The 17,152-nt window shown below is 44.0% G+C and overlaps 1 protein-coding gene across 1 annotated transcript in view; it reads left to right on the forward strand.

Moving 5' to 3' along the window:
- Nucleotides 1-17,152, forward strand: part of Svep1 (sushi, von Willebrand factor type A, EGF and pentraxin domain containing 1) — a 148,890-nt gene that overhangs the window by 69,363 nt on the left and 62,375 nt on the right. The window contains 8 exon segments of the mRNA XM_050163983.1: nt 3,600-3,729; nt 5,991-6,098; nt 6,814-6,945; nt 8,009-8,203; nt 9,334-9,455; nt 13,225-13,333; nt 14,714-14,878; nt 15,440-15,673. Of these exon segments, the coding sequence (XP_050019940.1) occupies nt 3,600-3,729; nt 5,991-6,098; nt 6,814-6,945; nt 8,009-8,203; nt 9,334-9,455; nt 13,225-13,333; nt 14,714-14,878; nt 15,440-15,673 (1,195 nt within the window).

Genomic DNA, 17,152 nt, shown 5'->3' on the forward strand with positions numbered 1-17,152 from the left:
AAGGGCTGTGTCAGCATCCTTGGCTTTAGAAGCTGGAGGGAGGGTCCGTTCTGGAAGTCCATTCTGGAAGCCTCTGTGCTAGAAAAGCAGAGAACCAGATTCAGCTCTACTGATAACCTTGATTTCAACCTTTTATGAGCTATGAGCATCTTGATTCTTAAGACAGTGGCGATGATAAGTGTGTGCTGTTTGAAGCCGCTGAGTTTGAAGGACTGTGTCATGACAATAGGCAACAGCTGAGCGAGGAGCGATTTTGAGACGGGTTCACTTTCCCCTTTAATTGATGCTGTTATCATCTCGGTATCACTGAGATACTCAGAGAAGTGAGCATGCAGCTACTGCCTTTCATCCCTCCAGTACACGGAATCTGCCGGAGACCTTGCAGGGTGCCCTCCCTCTGCCTCATACAGTTCCTGGACATACACTGTGCTCTAGCAGAATGTTGTCTGCCCGCCCCCTCAATTCCTGTGTTATGGTTCGCAAGTTCTTAATGCAGGAAGGATCTAAGGTGGAGGAAAGGCAGAATGGCTCAATGAGTTGTTCTCCTCCCCTTAGCCTTCCTGACTTCACCTAGCCAAGGCTAACTCGTGATTAGCATCTGTATCTGTTGCTGATAAAACACCAGGAGGACCAAAAGCAACTTAGCGGGGAGGGGGAAAGCTTATGTGGGGCTTATGATTCCAGAGGGATAAGAATCCATTATGGTTAGGAGGCATGGCAGCACGCTACAGGCATTGTCGAAGCTGATTGGTCACATCCTCAAACACATCCACAAAGCAGAGCGTGACTCGGAAGTAGGGTAAGGCTATGAACTCTCAGAGTCCACCCCCAGTGATGTACTTCCTCCAGAAAGTCTACACTGCCTTCCCAAACTTGGGATCAAGTGTTTAAATACCTGAGCTTCTGGAAACATTTCTCCTTATAACCACCGCAGTTTCCTTTCTCCCTCGCCACCCACGTTGCTCGGCCAAACCTCCTGCCTGCATCATTCACCCGAGGAAGAGCACGCACCTGTCTACATTCACATCTGTCCCTAAACTCCAAGAGATGGAGGCTAATATCACTGCAGTAGAGAGACTATGTGGGTTTCCACGGCCCAGCAAGCTTCCATCTATCGGTGGAGGGCAGAAGCCCACACAGCTCAGTCTGCACTATGGGTGTTCTGCAGGATTGTCTGAAGCAGCCACTCCATTTGAGGCAGACACTCTCCCTGTGGATAAAACAGAAGTTTCCAGAACTCTACCACAGCGAACCCCTGTTTCCACAGAACCTCTCAGCTCCAGTGTGTTGATGGGAGTGCGGGCCACGGACAGCTTGAGTCCTGCCAGCTTGTCTGTCCAAAGGGGCTCTTGTAGAACATGGCACTATTTGGTCTCTATAATCCTTTGTTCTGGGACTTTAGTTACAATCACGTACAGAAAAAAATATACAGTCTTTTAAATAACCGTCTCAAAATATGTAGAAACCCATAATTATTAAGTTCTCAATAGGGAAGAAGTGTAAAATTACTGGTTGAATCTCTCCCAAGCAAAATAATCAAATTTATTAGTTGATATTCTTAGCCATTTTAGGGTTTTGTTAGTTATAATGTGCAATTCTTATTCCAATTCATTATTGGTTAATTATTAGTTATTCACATTATGTATAATCCCTTCCCAAAATTATAACTTTCCATGTTTGTTTCATAGCCACAGTTATGAGCCCTTTTAAGAGAAAGTCCACAGTGGTGAGGTTGTGGGGTTTGCAGCCAGTCCTTTAATAGTAGGGGACCAGGACTTTCCTTATTTGTGATGGCTTAAGATTCATCTTTTGTTTGGTGTGTTCAAAATTCTTTCCTTCAGAAAAAGGAGAGAAAGAGGGAGAGAGAGAAAAAGAGAGAGAGAGAGAGAGAGAGAGAGAGAGAGAGAGAGAGAGAGAGAGAGAGAGAGAAAGAGGGAGAGAGAGCAGTAGTAAGTTTATAGAACTTCCACATGTCCAAGAGCTCTCTTATTCCAGGCTAACAATTAATGATAAAGAGAATTCGGTAGGAGGTGATATGCCCCTACTGGGTCTTGTGGAAGTTTTTCACTGTGCACAGAATTGCCTAAGAGTTTCTTAGGTACTGGTCACCCTTTACTGACTTTTCCTCACACATCAAGAGTCCTTTCTGTACTCTCTGCAGCCATACCTTTGGTTTCTTCAGCTCAGTTTTCTTCTGTATTTTTAGAGTATTTCCCTCCTCTTCTTGTTCTACTTGCATTTCCAAGGATGTCCTGATGTTTCCTGGGAAGATGTGAATATTAACATTTATTCACCCCCAAATAGGGCACCGAGGAGAGACCAAAGGAGCAATGCTACCTGTCTAGCTTGGTAAATGAGTTTACTGTTTTAGTGGCCCACAGACAGCTGTGTAACCAGAAAGCCTGCCCCAGCCTGACTGACCACTCGCAAAATCTGCCTTCCTAGAGGTCACTGCCCAGTCTGCACTTGTCACCACTGGAGTATTTTCTCCCCAGCAATTGTTGTTTTGCTTTGTGACCTACTGGGTTTCATCAGCTCCCCTGACCCACCTGTGGGTCTGGGTGTTGGGTGGTCCTCTGGAGCATGGCCAACTTGCCAGTGACCACAGTAATGAAGACAATGATTTCGTGACCACTGGCAGTCCTCAGCTGACATTCACTCCCATGGGAGGGGCCATTGTGATAAGACCCTCCCATACCTATGACTGTATGCTGAATATCTGAGTCTGTGGTGCCCGCCTTTAATCCCAGCACTCTGGAGGCAGAGGCAGGCGGATCTCTGTGAGTTCGAGGCCAGCCTGGTCTACAAGAGCTAGTTCCAGGACAGGCACCAAAAACTACAGAGAAACCCTGTCTCAGAAAAATCAAAATAAATATATATATAAAATAAAAAGGTACCATCAAATTCATACAAATGCTTACCAAATCACATCATAAAGGGCTCTCTGAGCTTACTTGAAATAGATTTTACAAAATCTAATGGAAAACAAGTATATTAAATACCCTAAAATAAAAACATGACTAAAGTAAGGGCCACATCCTTCTCACTTAGCACAGCTGAAGTTTACTTAACATAGACCTGAGAACCCTGACACCAACACCACATCCCAGACAATGGGAATGCAAGCTGTTACCGCACTTTAGGAAAGAAACTTTAACACAATGTTGATCGTCTGAGGTCAGGTCTATGCCTGAAGAGATATTATAAGGAAATAGCAAAAAAAAAATATGTTTAAGTGGGTGTATAAAACTGTTTCCAAGAGTAAAATATGGAACCCAAATTAGAAGTTTTTCATCATATCTTTCTGGAAGGAATTATATTTCGTACAGAGGGGGTATTTAAAGGCCATCTTAAATCCGGAGATCACTCAAGAGTATAGAAATGGTCTACTGTATTATGCTTGAAACATATGGAGCGGTATGTATGCCACCTGTATGAACTGTGGAAAGAGTAGTTAGAAATTACACCCCAAGGAAGTGCCTCCTCCCCCCTTTCCTCTTTATGAAATACTGTATCATCCCATTCCTTTGCTGATAGCATATAAATCAAAAGAGGATAATTGCACTGCTGACCTTGTCAAATATTTATGTCTCCGTCAGGTGCCAGTCCATGTCCACCCAGCCTTTACCCCGCCCTACCTCTTCCCAATTGGAGAAGTGGCCATCACCTATACCGCAACCGACTCATCTGGAAACCAAGCCAGCTGCACGTTCCACGTCAGGGTTATTGGTAAGTCTTCTCCAGATCATGCGGGTGGTTTACAAAAACAATCCGCTTGTAGTCACCCGTGTCCTCTGCCCAGTCTTTCCTCCTGGAATTAAAACCATCAGGTCCCTTTCTCACTGAAGCCCTACGTCTGCTGTAACTGTCACCGTGTCTATTTCTTGCCAGGTGAGCACTTTGGAAAGTTCTGGATGGCTGCTACCTCTCTCTTCTTTCTTACCATTTATCCCCAGTCATTCAAGCCTAGACTCTGTTCCCTTTATGCCTTAGGATTGTGTTATTGCCAAAGTCGCCAGCAATCTCTCCTGCCGTTCCTGTGATCCCCTCCTGGGCCTATGTTTGAATGTTGAACATCTGAGATTCTTAATCATTTTTTAAAATACAAACAAATGTTTATGAAATCACTTCATAAAGGGTTCTCTAAGCTTATTTGAATTTTTAAAAAAAAATCTAATGGGAAACAAACATATTTCACTATAGAAGTACTTTTACTCAGGTGTCATTTAACTTTTCAACCTAACAACAAATATCAAACTTGAAAAATACTTTAAACTTTTCAAAGGTTATGATGTTTATTATATAACATGCTGTCATATTTTTCTGAAAGAAATTATACTTTGTACAGAACACAGTGGCGGCATTTAAAAGTCATCCTGAGATCCAAAGATCAAGTGTGCTCAGACCGTGTGATTTTCAGTTCTTATTTTACAAGATCTTTCCTCAGAGCTTATTCCATTAGCCACAACTTTCTTGCCAACATTTTCTTCTCCCCTGGCTTCTCTGCCATCAGTCTTTGCTGGGTACTCTCCCCTCTCCCCTCAACACACACACTTGTCTTAACTATTCTTCTTTTTCTCATCTCTAACCCTTTGGCCCTTCTACACCTACGATTCCCTTTTTAAATGTTCATCTAAAAGCAGATAAGCTTAGATGATCTTGGAATGTTGATATGTAATTTTTGTGGGTAAATGATGACTGCTTTCCAGACTCCATGGTTAACCAGGAGTTGACTTGACCCAGTGTTCTCAAAGAGCTCTGAGCTGCCAGGAGCATCTCTCCCTTCTTTGCTTTGAGTACCTGCTAGGGGCCAGGTGCTGTGCTATCCAGAGACTTGAGTGTGAGCAAAAGGGACTCCATTGCTGGTTTATGATTAGCAATCTAAAACCCCTAAGCCAACATTACTATACTCATGAAATGGCAAGTGAGCAAAAAAGACAGAAATTGAGCATCTACTTGTAAAATATAGGTTAAAACAGAATTACATGTATTCCGGGGGTACAACTCAATTGATTTCAGAATGTGCTTTTATGCACAGACCCAAATGCCTTGGCCTTAGTGCTATAACTACAAGTTATTAACTTAATAACCTCAGGTGAATTCCTTAAGTTTGTCTGGCCTATGTCTCACATAAAAAAAAATAGTAATTTGTACTCTCTCCTTCAGACTTCAAAGGTGTATAATTAAGAACACTTTGAACATGTAAAATCTATAACCAGATTGTAATTCCTTCCTGTGCAATTTTTTACTGTCATATATATTTTATATGTGTGTATATATATATATGTGTGTGTGTGTGTGTGTGTGTGTGTGTGTGTGTATAATAACTTCACCCCATTCAATCAGTACTTTAAAACATGGCTTCCCATCCTACCTCAACGTCATCTATTCCAGGCATACTTCTGTGGTTGTGATAAAACACCCTGATCAAAAGCCATTTAAAGAAGGATAGGACTTGTTTGGAATATAATTCCAGGTTACGAGTTAATCACTGGGAGGGAAGTTGAGGCAAGAACCAAAGCAGCTGGTCACATCACATCAATACCAGAAAGGAAAAAAATGAATTCACTGTGGCCATATTGGAAAGAGGGATAAAGAGATCCAGCAAATCCCCCAAGTCTGTCTCTAGGGCCCTGAAGTGAGGTTAGAGTTTAAGTGATTGACCAAGCATCTGAACATCTAAGCAGTTCACGTCAAAGAGTGGCCCCACCCACCACTGACCCATCATTGACTGGGCATCCTGGAAGATGTCTAACAGACTGTTAGCGCTGTGTGAAATCTCTTTCTGGGAGACAAGCTCCCCCTCTGGTTGGTGCCTTTCCCTTCTCCGAGCACAAGATTACCTGGGAACATTTGGGGTCCACTGCTTCAGTAGTCTGATAAACTGGGAGGTATAGGGGTTTCCTTGGAAGACCTTTGTTTCTCCCAGGCTGGTTACAGATGTTCTAAAGAGCACCCATGACTTCTCTGTCTGATTCTTTGTTCTGCAGACGTGGAACCACCTGTCATAGATTGGTGCCGATCTCCACCTCCCATCCAGGTCTTAGAGAAGGAGCACTCTGCCAGCTGGGATGAGCCTCAGTTCTCAGACAACTCTGGTGAGGACACACAGACCTTGTCAGCTGGGTAGCGCTGGCCAGACATTCCTCTTAAAAATGTCTTCAGATGGCAAAATACATAACAGCTAAGAAGAATGAGAAACGGCACCGATTGGTGTATTTTGAAACACATACAATTGAACATTAGCATCTTGCTTGGCTGTTGGTCTCTTTATGCAATACTCACTGGGCCTTATAAAACCTTTGTTAGGTTTTGAACATACAGGTTTTAATGGGTTTACTAAATTGAGTCTATGGTGTCCTGGAAATAGAAAAGATGAGTTCCTGATGGCATCCCCAGTCGAATTCTGTGTATTCACATTCATTCCCGAGCATTAGATGGATAAATTACAACAGGTCATAGGAAGGTCGGAGAAACCCAAGTGAATATCATTGAAATTCATTTTTAAAAGTTTCCCTCAAACAACAAGAAAAGTTGGATCAGTTTCTTAAACTGTCAATATTCTAACAGAGCAAGTCAAAGATACTTCTGTTCATCAAAAGTCCTTAATTTTGTAGGACTTTTGAGTCTATTGTTTCTCTGCTACAGCCTAAGTATCAAATCTTTTATTCTCTAGTAGCAAACAAGTCACGCTAAGTGGCTTGCTCAGCCAGTTTGCACGAACTGAAAATGAAAGCGCCTCAGATGAAAGGGCAATGTCAGAACTGTGGAGGGATGAGACTCGGGAATCACACACTTTTCTTCCCTCCCTAGGGGCTGAACTGGTCATCACCAGAAGTCACACCCAAGGAGACCTCTTTCCTCACGGGGAAACTATCGTGTGGTATACGGCCACTGACCCCTCGGGCAATAATAGAACCTGTGACATCCACATTGTCATAAAAGGTACTCTCTCCACTCTCCGCCAGACCCTCCCCCAGCCTAGCTAACCTTTGGTCTGTGTGATCACTGCCGTCCTCTATTTGGGGGTGGGGGAGATAGGCTGTGAGTGCTGAGTCTTCAAGTGACCCATTGTAAGTGTCCAGTTAGCATCCTTGAGCTTGTGAAAGGTCTTCTTTGAGGGTGGCCCTTAATTCCTGTATTAACTAAAGAACCAGTTAGAAAGGGATTTCCTGGGTTGCCTTAGACGATATGGACTGCAGTGCCCAACAGTGGTTCCAGCACACTTGTGTGATGAGGAGAACCCAGTCATTGCTCATTCCAAGAAACTGGAAGCCTGAGGGTGTATCCTGCATCCTTAGGATGCAATCCCAGTCCAATGATGAAGGCCTGGAAGCTCCTTGGAGAGTCACTGGGAAACTAAAGGGCTGCAAGAACCTGGGTGCGTCCAGGAGTGACAGCAGCAATGGCAGACGCACTAGTTCCGGAAGAATGGACCTACCTGCTAGCTTTCTCTTCCTCCCTTTATCCCGCCCAGCCTCCCAGCTTATCGGATGGGACTGGTGCGTTCAGGGCAGGCCCTTCCCCGATGATGACTCTCCCACTAGCCAGTCACCTTCTCTGACATTACTAACCGTGTAGGCGTCACTCCACCCAGTCAAGTCCACAGTCAAGGTTCACCATCACATCTGCAGCTTTCTGAACCTTTCCCCCTGACAATGCAAAGCATTGCTTAAAAGACCCCAAAGATGTCTTTGCCACATAATGTTACCCAGGGTTTTTTATTCAAGCACTTATGCCAGAAACAACAGTGTAAGGTCAGATCTATGTTTACCTTCTCATAAAATGTGCAGGACTCCTCACTGCACATCGGTACAACCTTCCAATGTCTGCCTACAATACAAGGAACCAAAAGTAGTCAGGGCCGCTCTCCCAGCTGAGGACCCTTGAGAAAATGTTCCTAGGGCTAGCGGGAGGCAGGAGGAGTCCTCTTCTTAGCTCGGCTTTAATTCCTGGACTATGCTGCCCCAGAACTATAACTGAATAATACAGTGTTATTTTGACACAGGTTCTCCCTGTGAGGTTCCCTTCACCCCTATAAACGGGGACTTTGTCTGTGCCCAGGACAGTGCTGGAGTCAACTGTACCCTGAGCTGCCGGGAGGGCTATGATTTCACAGAAGGGTCTATGGAGAAGTATTACTGCGCCTTTGAAGACGGTGTCTGGAGACCGCCGTATTCTACTGAGTGGCCGGACTGTGCTAGTAAGTTCCAGTTCTGCACCTTTCCAAGGGCACCATCGTGTGCTTTTCTGTGCATTACACAGAAAAAAAAAAGTGCTTTATAATGAGAATTGGCAGGGAGGGTGTCATGAATCAGCAAGGTGTATGGTTTAAAATATTAGTCACCAGAGTCTTTTGGAGAGTGGGTAACTATCTTACCCAGGCAGAACTATTTTGAGTTACTTAAAAAATGCTTGAAGAAGTTTATGAACATGAAATTCTTCGTGTGAAAGCATGAATATGAAGTTTCTTAGTGAAAGAGCTTATGTAACTTAATACCCAATGGGAGGTGATATAATACAGTAGATTGTGTGGTGTTTTTAGATTTAACTTTGATTCAGAGCTACTAATTCTAAGAGTGGTGGTGAGTGGAGAGTGGGGGGGTGCTAGGGCTCGAACCCCTGGGTTACCACATCCTAGACTTTAGAGTCTACAGTGCACAATGCCCACAATGCATACGTGCTACAAGAGCCAAGTTGCCTCTGTAGAAATTATGCTTTCAAAGATTATGACTACACATAACAGTTAAAGCTTTTAAATGTCTGTTAGTTGGAAATACAAACACATGATAAAAATTTATATCGATGCAAACAACTTTGATGTAGTCAAGATCAAAGGGTCTCTTGGTCTCCTCGGTGCTCCTTTTCTCACAGAACTGGAGGGTGCAGAACACTCGGTCAAAGCAAACTCATTTGGGCAGAGGAGCCCAGCGCCACCGGGCTGTGGTTTACTGTGGCCAGCGGATGCCTGGAACCCTTCACTGCCACCTCTCCACAGTCTTATAAATCTTGTCAGAAACAAAAGAAGATCAGCTTTAAAATCCTTCTGAAGTTGGCATACAAAACATGAGCGGTCACTGTGCAATTGCCACGCATATGTCGTGACCCTTTGTAGAACTGGTCCTCCTCTGGGATCCCGGCTTAGATTCCGTTTCCTCATAGCTAAACCTCTGGGCTGGAGATATAGGTCAGTGATAGAGCATTTATCTAGCACAAGAACAAGAAAGGGGAGGAGAGAGGAAAAGAGGAAAGGGAAGGGAAGGGGAGGGAAAGTAATTGCATGTGTCTTGGAAACTCTACCCAACTGAAGCTGCGTCCCCTAAACTTTTCTAGTAAAACGTTTTGCAAACCACGGGTTCAAGTCCTTTGAGATGCTCTACAAAACAACTCGCTGTGACGACATGGATCTGCTTAAGAAGTTTTCGGCAGCGTTTGAAACCACCTTGGGGAAAATGGTATGTCACCAGGGGGCCTTGGCTCTATGAGGGACACTTAGGACACCACTAGGCTGTCTTAACTTCTCTGGATTGTTTGCAACTGTCGTTCCTAGTCCTGAATGTGCCTCTCTTTGGGATCCAAATTCGTTTGTAGAATTACCCATTGAGTTTAGACTTCTGAATTCAGTCTGCATTAAAATGTTAAGTTTTTGAAATACCATGAACCAAAAAGTTTAAAAAGAGTTTAGGATCTTAGTAATTTAAAAATACTTGTCTTATTATTTAAAGTCTGATAGAAAATGTCCAAAATTATGTTATTTTATGATAAGAATAATCGAACATTTAAAGATTTTCATTTTTGTTGTTGCATTTTGGTTTGATTTTGGGGGTTGAGAGAAGGTCTCGGGTAGCCCACCCTGGCCTCTAACTCACTATGTAGCCAAGGATGGCCTTGAACTGCTGGTCTTCCTGCCTCCACCTCCCTAGGAATGGGATTACACCACAGCATTTCTCAAGCTGTGGGCCACAACCTCAATGGGGTTGAACCTAAGACCGTCTTCATATCAGATCTTTATGTTATGATTCATTGCAGTAGAAAAATGAGTTAGGAAGTAGCAATGAAAATAATTTTGTGATTGGGGGTCAACACAACATGAGGGCCTATAGGAAGGTTACAGACATGTACCGCCATACCCAGTATGTGTTATGGACGTTGTATCCAGGGCTTCAAGCATGTGAAGCAAGCACTCTAGCACGTGAGCTACATCCCCATCCAAAAGGATTTTCTATTTTATGCGTTTTTTGTTTCGATCTCGAGACAGCAGCGCAGTGCACGTAACTGAATCGAATGTCTAAAAGGCAGGAAACATGCTTTCGTCTGCCAGGATGGATGAAGATTTGTGGATTTGCTAATACACATTTTAAAGCGCAGCTTGCGAAATGCCAAGTGTTGTTATAAAGATGTCCAGCGTATTAGCAAGCTCTTGTTTTAAAATGGTTTGCTTAAGTTGGTAGAACCAAATTCCCAATAGGAAAATCACAGACATCACTGCCAGCAAATAGAGGGAACACTGTGTTCATCTGGTCATTGCGAGTACAGGGCAAGGATACACTCACAGCATTGCACCCTAGCCTAAACTATCCCTCAAGTAATAAATAGAACTCACAATTGAAAACTGTGTCGAAGTGACTGTGTCGAACTGGCTTACTTTTGTCTAAAACAAACAGTAATAGGTTAAAGATAGTAAAAATGGAGCAGAATGTGTTATTAATGTACATTCATTTAATTAGTATTTAGTCAACGTCTATGATTTATGGGATTAAGTTGGTCGAGCCTTATGCACTCAGACTTCACTTCCTAATGAACAGAGGACTAATAAATTACAGGGGAAATATGCAGCAGGCCAGGTGGCAAGTGCTACAGGATAAAACAATGCAGAGTGTAGGAAACCTCGCCAGCAAGTGTCCTGTTTGAAAGAGGATTAAAGGGATAAGATGCTGAGCCAGGCAGAAGAAACAGCAAGCACAGGGGCCCCGAGGCAGGAATGTGTTCGGGAATCTGAAACACTACTGAGTTCAAAGTGGCAAGAGCAGGTGTAGCGAGGGTAGTGGAGTGAGTTAGGGTAAGAGATGCTCCAAGAGTTCATGTGAGGCAGAGAAAACAGGAGTGAGAAGGAAAATCAGACTGTGGGGAGCCGTCGGAACCACTGCCAAGACGTTCCCTGCACTCTGTGATGGAAAGCCATGGACATAGGCCAGTTTTCTCACCACCTCGGTCAGTAGGAGCGTGTTAGATGATCACACAGAAAACTAAAGCAAGAAAGGGGTGTTGGCTTGGGTAGCATTAACAATTGCGAGAAATAAGAGCATTGGAGGATATCGGCAGACTCTGTTGATCTAGCTGAGGGGCAGGATGCGGACTCTGAAAGGAAGAGAACAGGCAGGAAGCCGAGCAGACAAGAGCGCAGCTGTAGGCTGTGTGCTCCCATGCAGGCTGGAAGTGAAGGGAAGAAGAGCCTTCACTGACTCTCATCTGACTCGTGGAGCAAAAGTGATCACCAGTGCACAGGGATGGGGAGTAGGGGAGAAGAGCGAGGAGAGAGAAAGGCAGGGCAGTTTTTAGGTGACCTTAACTGATCTTGAGTGAAATGTGATAGGATTGGCAAAAGCAGAGGTTGGAGATTCTCTCAAGCCATAATCAGGTGAGAAAGGAGGGGGTGGAAGGGCAGGGGGTTGTGGGGGAGGGGACAGGTAAGAAAGGAAGTAATCACTTCAACCTGTTTAAGGTTCTTTAGCAGAGTAAGAAGGAACCCAAGTGAGCAGGCATTTCCAGGGAAGGGGTTATTTCACAGGAATGGACTGTGGACGGAATCTAAGACAGATAAAGGGAAAACGGGAGGGGCTGAGGGAGAGAGAAGGCAAGAGACTTCGCTCAATACAAACTCCAAGGAGGCCAAAGAAGTGCTGGATTCTTGAGCAGAGGAGAGGATGGTGTTGCTGGTGGTGACATAAAGTGGCCACAGGAGTGGTGACGTCAGACAACTGGAGGACAAGAGAGAAAAGGAAGCTAAGGGATGGGAGAGCAGCCAGGAGCGAGAATGATTGAGTAAGAAATGGTGTTCACAACAGCACAGCTACAAAGGACAGCGAGGGTGGAGCTGGCAACCTTCCAGGCTTCAAGGAGGCAACAGGGAACAGGATGACCTAGAAATAGGAGGAAAATGTAGGACGATGCTTCCACTTGCAGACCTGCAAGATCTGGGTTTGTGATGGTTCCAAAACCATCCTCTGAAAAAATGGTCCCGAAATCTGGAAAGTTGTGCTTCATTTGGAGCAAAGATAAAGAGAATATAGAGAAAATATGACTTTGGCAACTTTTCTTTTACCGACTGAGTTTCAGGGGACACGAAGGAGAGCTGGGGAAGAAGAGGAGAGGGAAACAGAACCTTACAGAAGGGAGTTGCCATAGTTAAGTTAGGGTTTCTTTCCTTTTCTTTTCTTTTTTCTTTTTTTCATTTTCTTTTTCTTTCTTGGTTTTTAGAGACAAGGTTTCTCTGGCGCCTGCGCCACCATGGCCCAGCCTAGTTAGGGTTTCTATTGCTGCAAAGAAACACCATGACCAAAAGCAAGTTGGGAAGGACAGGGTTTATTTGGATTACACTTCTACAATATAGTCCATCAATGAAGGAAGTCAGGACAGGAACTCAAACAGGAAAGAAATCTGGAGGCAGGAGCTGTTGCAGAGGCCATGGAGGAGTGCTGCTTACTGGTTTGCTCATCATGGCTTTTTCAGTCTGCTTTCTTATTGAACCTAGGACCACCAGCCCAGGGATGGAGGCACCCACAATGGGCTGGGCACTCCCCCATCCAATCACTAATCAAGAAAATGCTCTACAGCTTTCTCTTATTAAGGGATTTTCTCAATTGAGGGTCCCTCCTTTCAGATGACTCTAGCTTGTGCCAAGATGACGTAAGATTAGCCAGAACAGGGGTTAAAGAATCTATACCATGGTAGTCTCAAGTCAGAGTCCTGGGCTTCCTCTGGTGGGTGACAGAGATGGAGATTAAAAAGTCTGAGTTTAATCCTGATGGCCTGAGACAGTGAGAAGCTGTAGGTGAGAGGGAGGGAAGAAGGGAGGCAAAGAGCTTTTCCTTACATGTAGAGTTCTGGAAACACGAAGGGCCTTTCCTCTTCTCTGGATGATGGGAAGTGAGGTCCAGGAGAGCCAAGAGCTCAGCAGAAGCACAGAGGGGATGTGATTTCCATGCTCTTCCTCTTCCTCTGCAGGTCCCATCCTTTTGTAGCGATGCTGGTGACATTGACTGCAGACTGGAGGACCTGACCAAAAAATACTGCATCGAATATAATTATGACTATGAAAATGGCTTTGCAATTGGTAATGGCATTATGTAGCGGTGGTGGGTGCAGGATAAATCAACCAAATGAAATTACTCCACAGGAGTGGTGAAAAAGAGAAAAAGAAAATTTAGCTTTTATTAATTTATTCATCAAGTGTTTTAGGACGGCTATATAATCTGATCATGTGATAATTCATTATGAATATCATAAATTTTGGTATGAAATGAACCACTTTCAAATATTAGCCAAAGCGCTTCAGGATAAAGGTCACCTTGTGATGGCAATTTAAAAATTGGCTTATCACATAATTAATCATAACAGTCAGAAAGTATTTAAGCAGTGATTTTTATCTGGCATCCATCCAATTGGCCTTGCAAGTAAGACAATGATACAAAATAATTATACACGAGGCGTATCCATATTTCTCACCCAGGTTATAAAATCCAGTTATTAAAATCTAGTACCTAAGTCTAAGCATAATTTCAGTCCAAGTAGGCTGAAAGTTTCTCTCCAGGAGTTTCTAAGTCTGGTAAATCAGTTTTCAATAATTGCCCCATAGCAGTTGTGGGGAACTATGTAGCGGAAATCACTAAAATGTCGACCCCAGCTTTTTACATACATACAGAAAGCAAACAAATCCTTGAAGACAGTTTCCCTAGGTGGCAGGCTCATGAACACAGCAAGTCTGTAAAGGACATAATTAAGGTCAGTGTGGCCAGGACAACATGGACGTCACTTAATTGGCTGACACACTGGGGTTTTGTAATGAGTCAGATATTAAACCAGGCGCTGCATATAAGCTGTCCCATCTTATTACAGACAATGAAGTCAGGCTCATTTCTCCATATATTAATGAAGGAATCAGAGTTCAGAAAGATGAAAGCAGCTGGCCCAGGTTATACAATTACGCGTCACACCTCATGGAGTGAAAATCTGGTGTCTGGCTGTTAGTCACAGCGCCAGCAGGGGCACCTCGCAAGTCACACACAGCCACGTCTTCTCCAGCGACACGAACATTACAGGCTGCCCTTGCCAGCTTCCCCCACCTTGAATACAGGAGGCAGATCTTTTACTATGTTCGTTAAGCTTATAAAGCCATTTTTAAATGGAGGAAGGATATAGAAGAGAAATAGGAAATGATGAGGCTCCCGCACCTCCTCCCTATTTCCCTCTGAGGTGAGAATAATCACCTGGGAACCGAAAGATGCCCGAAATCCTATATACTCTCAGAGGTAAATGGGTAATAGTCTCTAAATTAAAAGCAAAATACCCCCACAATGACAATTTAAGGTGATGGGCCAAATCCACTGTACGCCAGGGGCAATTGAATAGTTACTGCAGGCAGTTTGACTTGTGACATTAGAACCTGAACATGGAGGAAGATGTGCCTGTCTGATCTCTTGTTTCTCTGCCTCAGGACCAGGGGGCTGGGGTGCAGGTAACAGGCTGGATTACTCTTACGATCACTTCCTGGATGTTGTACAAGAAACACCTCCAGGTGTGGGCAAAGCAAGATCGGCGCGGATTAAAAGATCGGCCCCATCATCTGACCCCAAAATTCAGCTAATTTTTAACATCACAGGTAAGGATAAACTTTCCATTTGCCGAAAGAGTATGAAGTGAAATTTGGGGTTGGGAAGCTTGTTCTGACCTCTTTCGTGCCTCGTGTTTATTGGGAGGTGGCCCTGGAGAGAACTAGAGAGAGCGTGGCCAGCTAAACGTGGCCATGGTTTGCGGTTTAGGGTCACAGATGCGTTTTCTGATCCTTGCAGTAACCAATCCCTGCTTTCCTTGCATGTTGACAGGATGGACAGTAAGCGTATAGACTAATTCATCCTGTCATCATGAATCCCCTCAACAGGTGATGGTAACACAGTGTCTCAGAAAAGGACTCAAACATACATATTTCGTTCTTAATACAGCCCACATGTGACCTATTTAGTGAAAACGGATTGGCCTTATTCTGAATTAATTTCTTTCTCTGAAGGACTTTAAGATACCATTTCGTTGACGGCAAAAAAAAAAAAATGAGTATTACAGTTAGCACCTAACAGACCCTTTGCGTGGGTGTGAGTGCATGCGTGTGTGAGTGTGAATGTGTGTGTGCACGTGCATGTTTAATTGTGTTGTGTTTTTATCTTAGCTAGTGTGCCCCTGCCGGAGGAGAGAAACGATACCCTGGAATTGGCAAATCAGCAGCGACTCATCAAGACCTTGGAAACCATCACCAACCGCCTGAAAAACACCCTGAATAAGGAGCCCATGTACTCTTTCCAGCTTGCCTCGGAGATGGTGGTGGCTGACAGCAATTCCCTGGAGACAGAGAAGGCCTTTCTCTTCTGCAGACCGGGCTCTGTGCTGAGGGGGCGCATGTGTGGTAAGCCTCCCCTGGGACCCAGCTGTTTACTGTGCCCAGGGTCAAATGGCTGGGCACAGATGTCTTCCAAGTGTGTATAACGAGCATTGATACGAAACAGCCATTTTACACTGTTGTGTGGCTGCAACTACACTGTGTTGTCTCGAGAACCTGAGTATACACCATTGTTGAAGACGGGTAAAGTCTTTTATGTGGGGGAAACAAATCTTATTTTCAACTCTAGTTCTTTAAACCTCATAGTGGTGCAGGAGAAACGGCTCAGCATCCACATTTGGCAGCTCACAGCCACTGGGAACACTAGCTCCAGGGGTTCTGATTCCCTCTTCTGGGCCCCACTGACACTTGTGTGCACACCACACACACACGCACACACACACAAATAAATAAATAAGTAAACAAAAATAAATCTTAAAAACAAATAAAGTCTCATGACATTTTATCTATTATTTCAACAATAGCCCACACGTTTGACCATTTTTTGTATATCAGATCCACACCTCTTCCAGTTAATCTTGTTCAGCATCTCTATGGTGTACGGTTAATATTAGTACACAGTACAGATGAGAAAAGTGAACCCAGAGAGGTTCAGGACATACTCACAGAAAGTGATATAGCAGAGGTTTCCGAACTACACAGCCAATTCTAAAATCTTGACTTTTTTCCATTGGGGCAAAATTCACACAAATAAGTACTTTAAAATGTACAATTAAATGGTGTTAAGTTCATTCTCAGGGTGCAAACATTACTTCTGTCTACTTTCAGAACATCTTCAAAGTCTTGTCCTCACTAGTCATTCCCCACTCTTCCTCCCCAGCTCCTTAGCCTTACACTATACAGCTACATCACAATCTGGATTAACTCCAGCCTGATTCCTAAAGAGGCCATGGCACATGCTTGTGCTGCATCGCGGCTCCCAGTCTGCCCAAGAACTAATGCACATGGCAGTTTGGGGGTGGAAAATTAGAAATCCACTTTTAACAAGCACCCAGGTTCTAGTTATAACCACGAGCATCTCCGAGGCACCAGGCATAGAGTTCAAGTGTCTCTCTAGAATGCCAACTTTACTAACAGCCCGATCAGTGAGTTTTTCTATTTGACCTCAGAATGTCCATGCCACTACAAGTTATAAAATGGGCCTGTTTTCTTGGAGCCTCTGGATTAGAGGATGCCTTCATAGGGCGAGAACTCCTCTAGGCATGGCGAAGGCTCTTCCTCGCCTGTTCCGATCCTGCTGTGTCGACCTGTCTCTTGTCTCTAGAAACGACACTGTCATGGGCACATTTTGTTTTATGAGGGCGGGGAGCATGCAGAGAGACAATTTAGAAAACATTTGCAATATCACAAAGCCATCATGAGCTCATCTAATTATTCATTATTTTATCCTTGTCTTCTGGCAGGTTTTTGTTATTGTTGTTGTTAACTATGTATTTTCTATAATGCTATGGTTGGTCATAGCTTTTCTCCATTGTTTAAAGCCCC

Source organism: Alexandromys fortis, unplaced genomic scaffold (genome assembly GCF_014885135.2).
Source record: "Alexandromys fortis isolate MF-2015 unplaced genomic scaffold, M_Fortis_MF-2015_v1.1 scaffold_18, whole genome shotgun sequence".
Classification (NCBI taxonomy): Eukaryota; Metazoa; Chordata; class Mammalia; order Rodentia; family Cricetidae; genus Alexandromys; species Alexandromys fortis.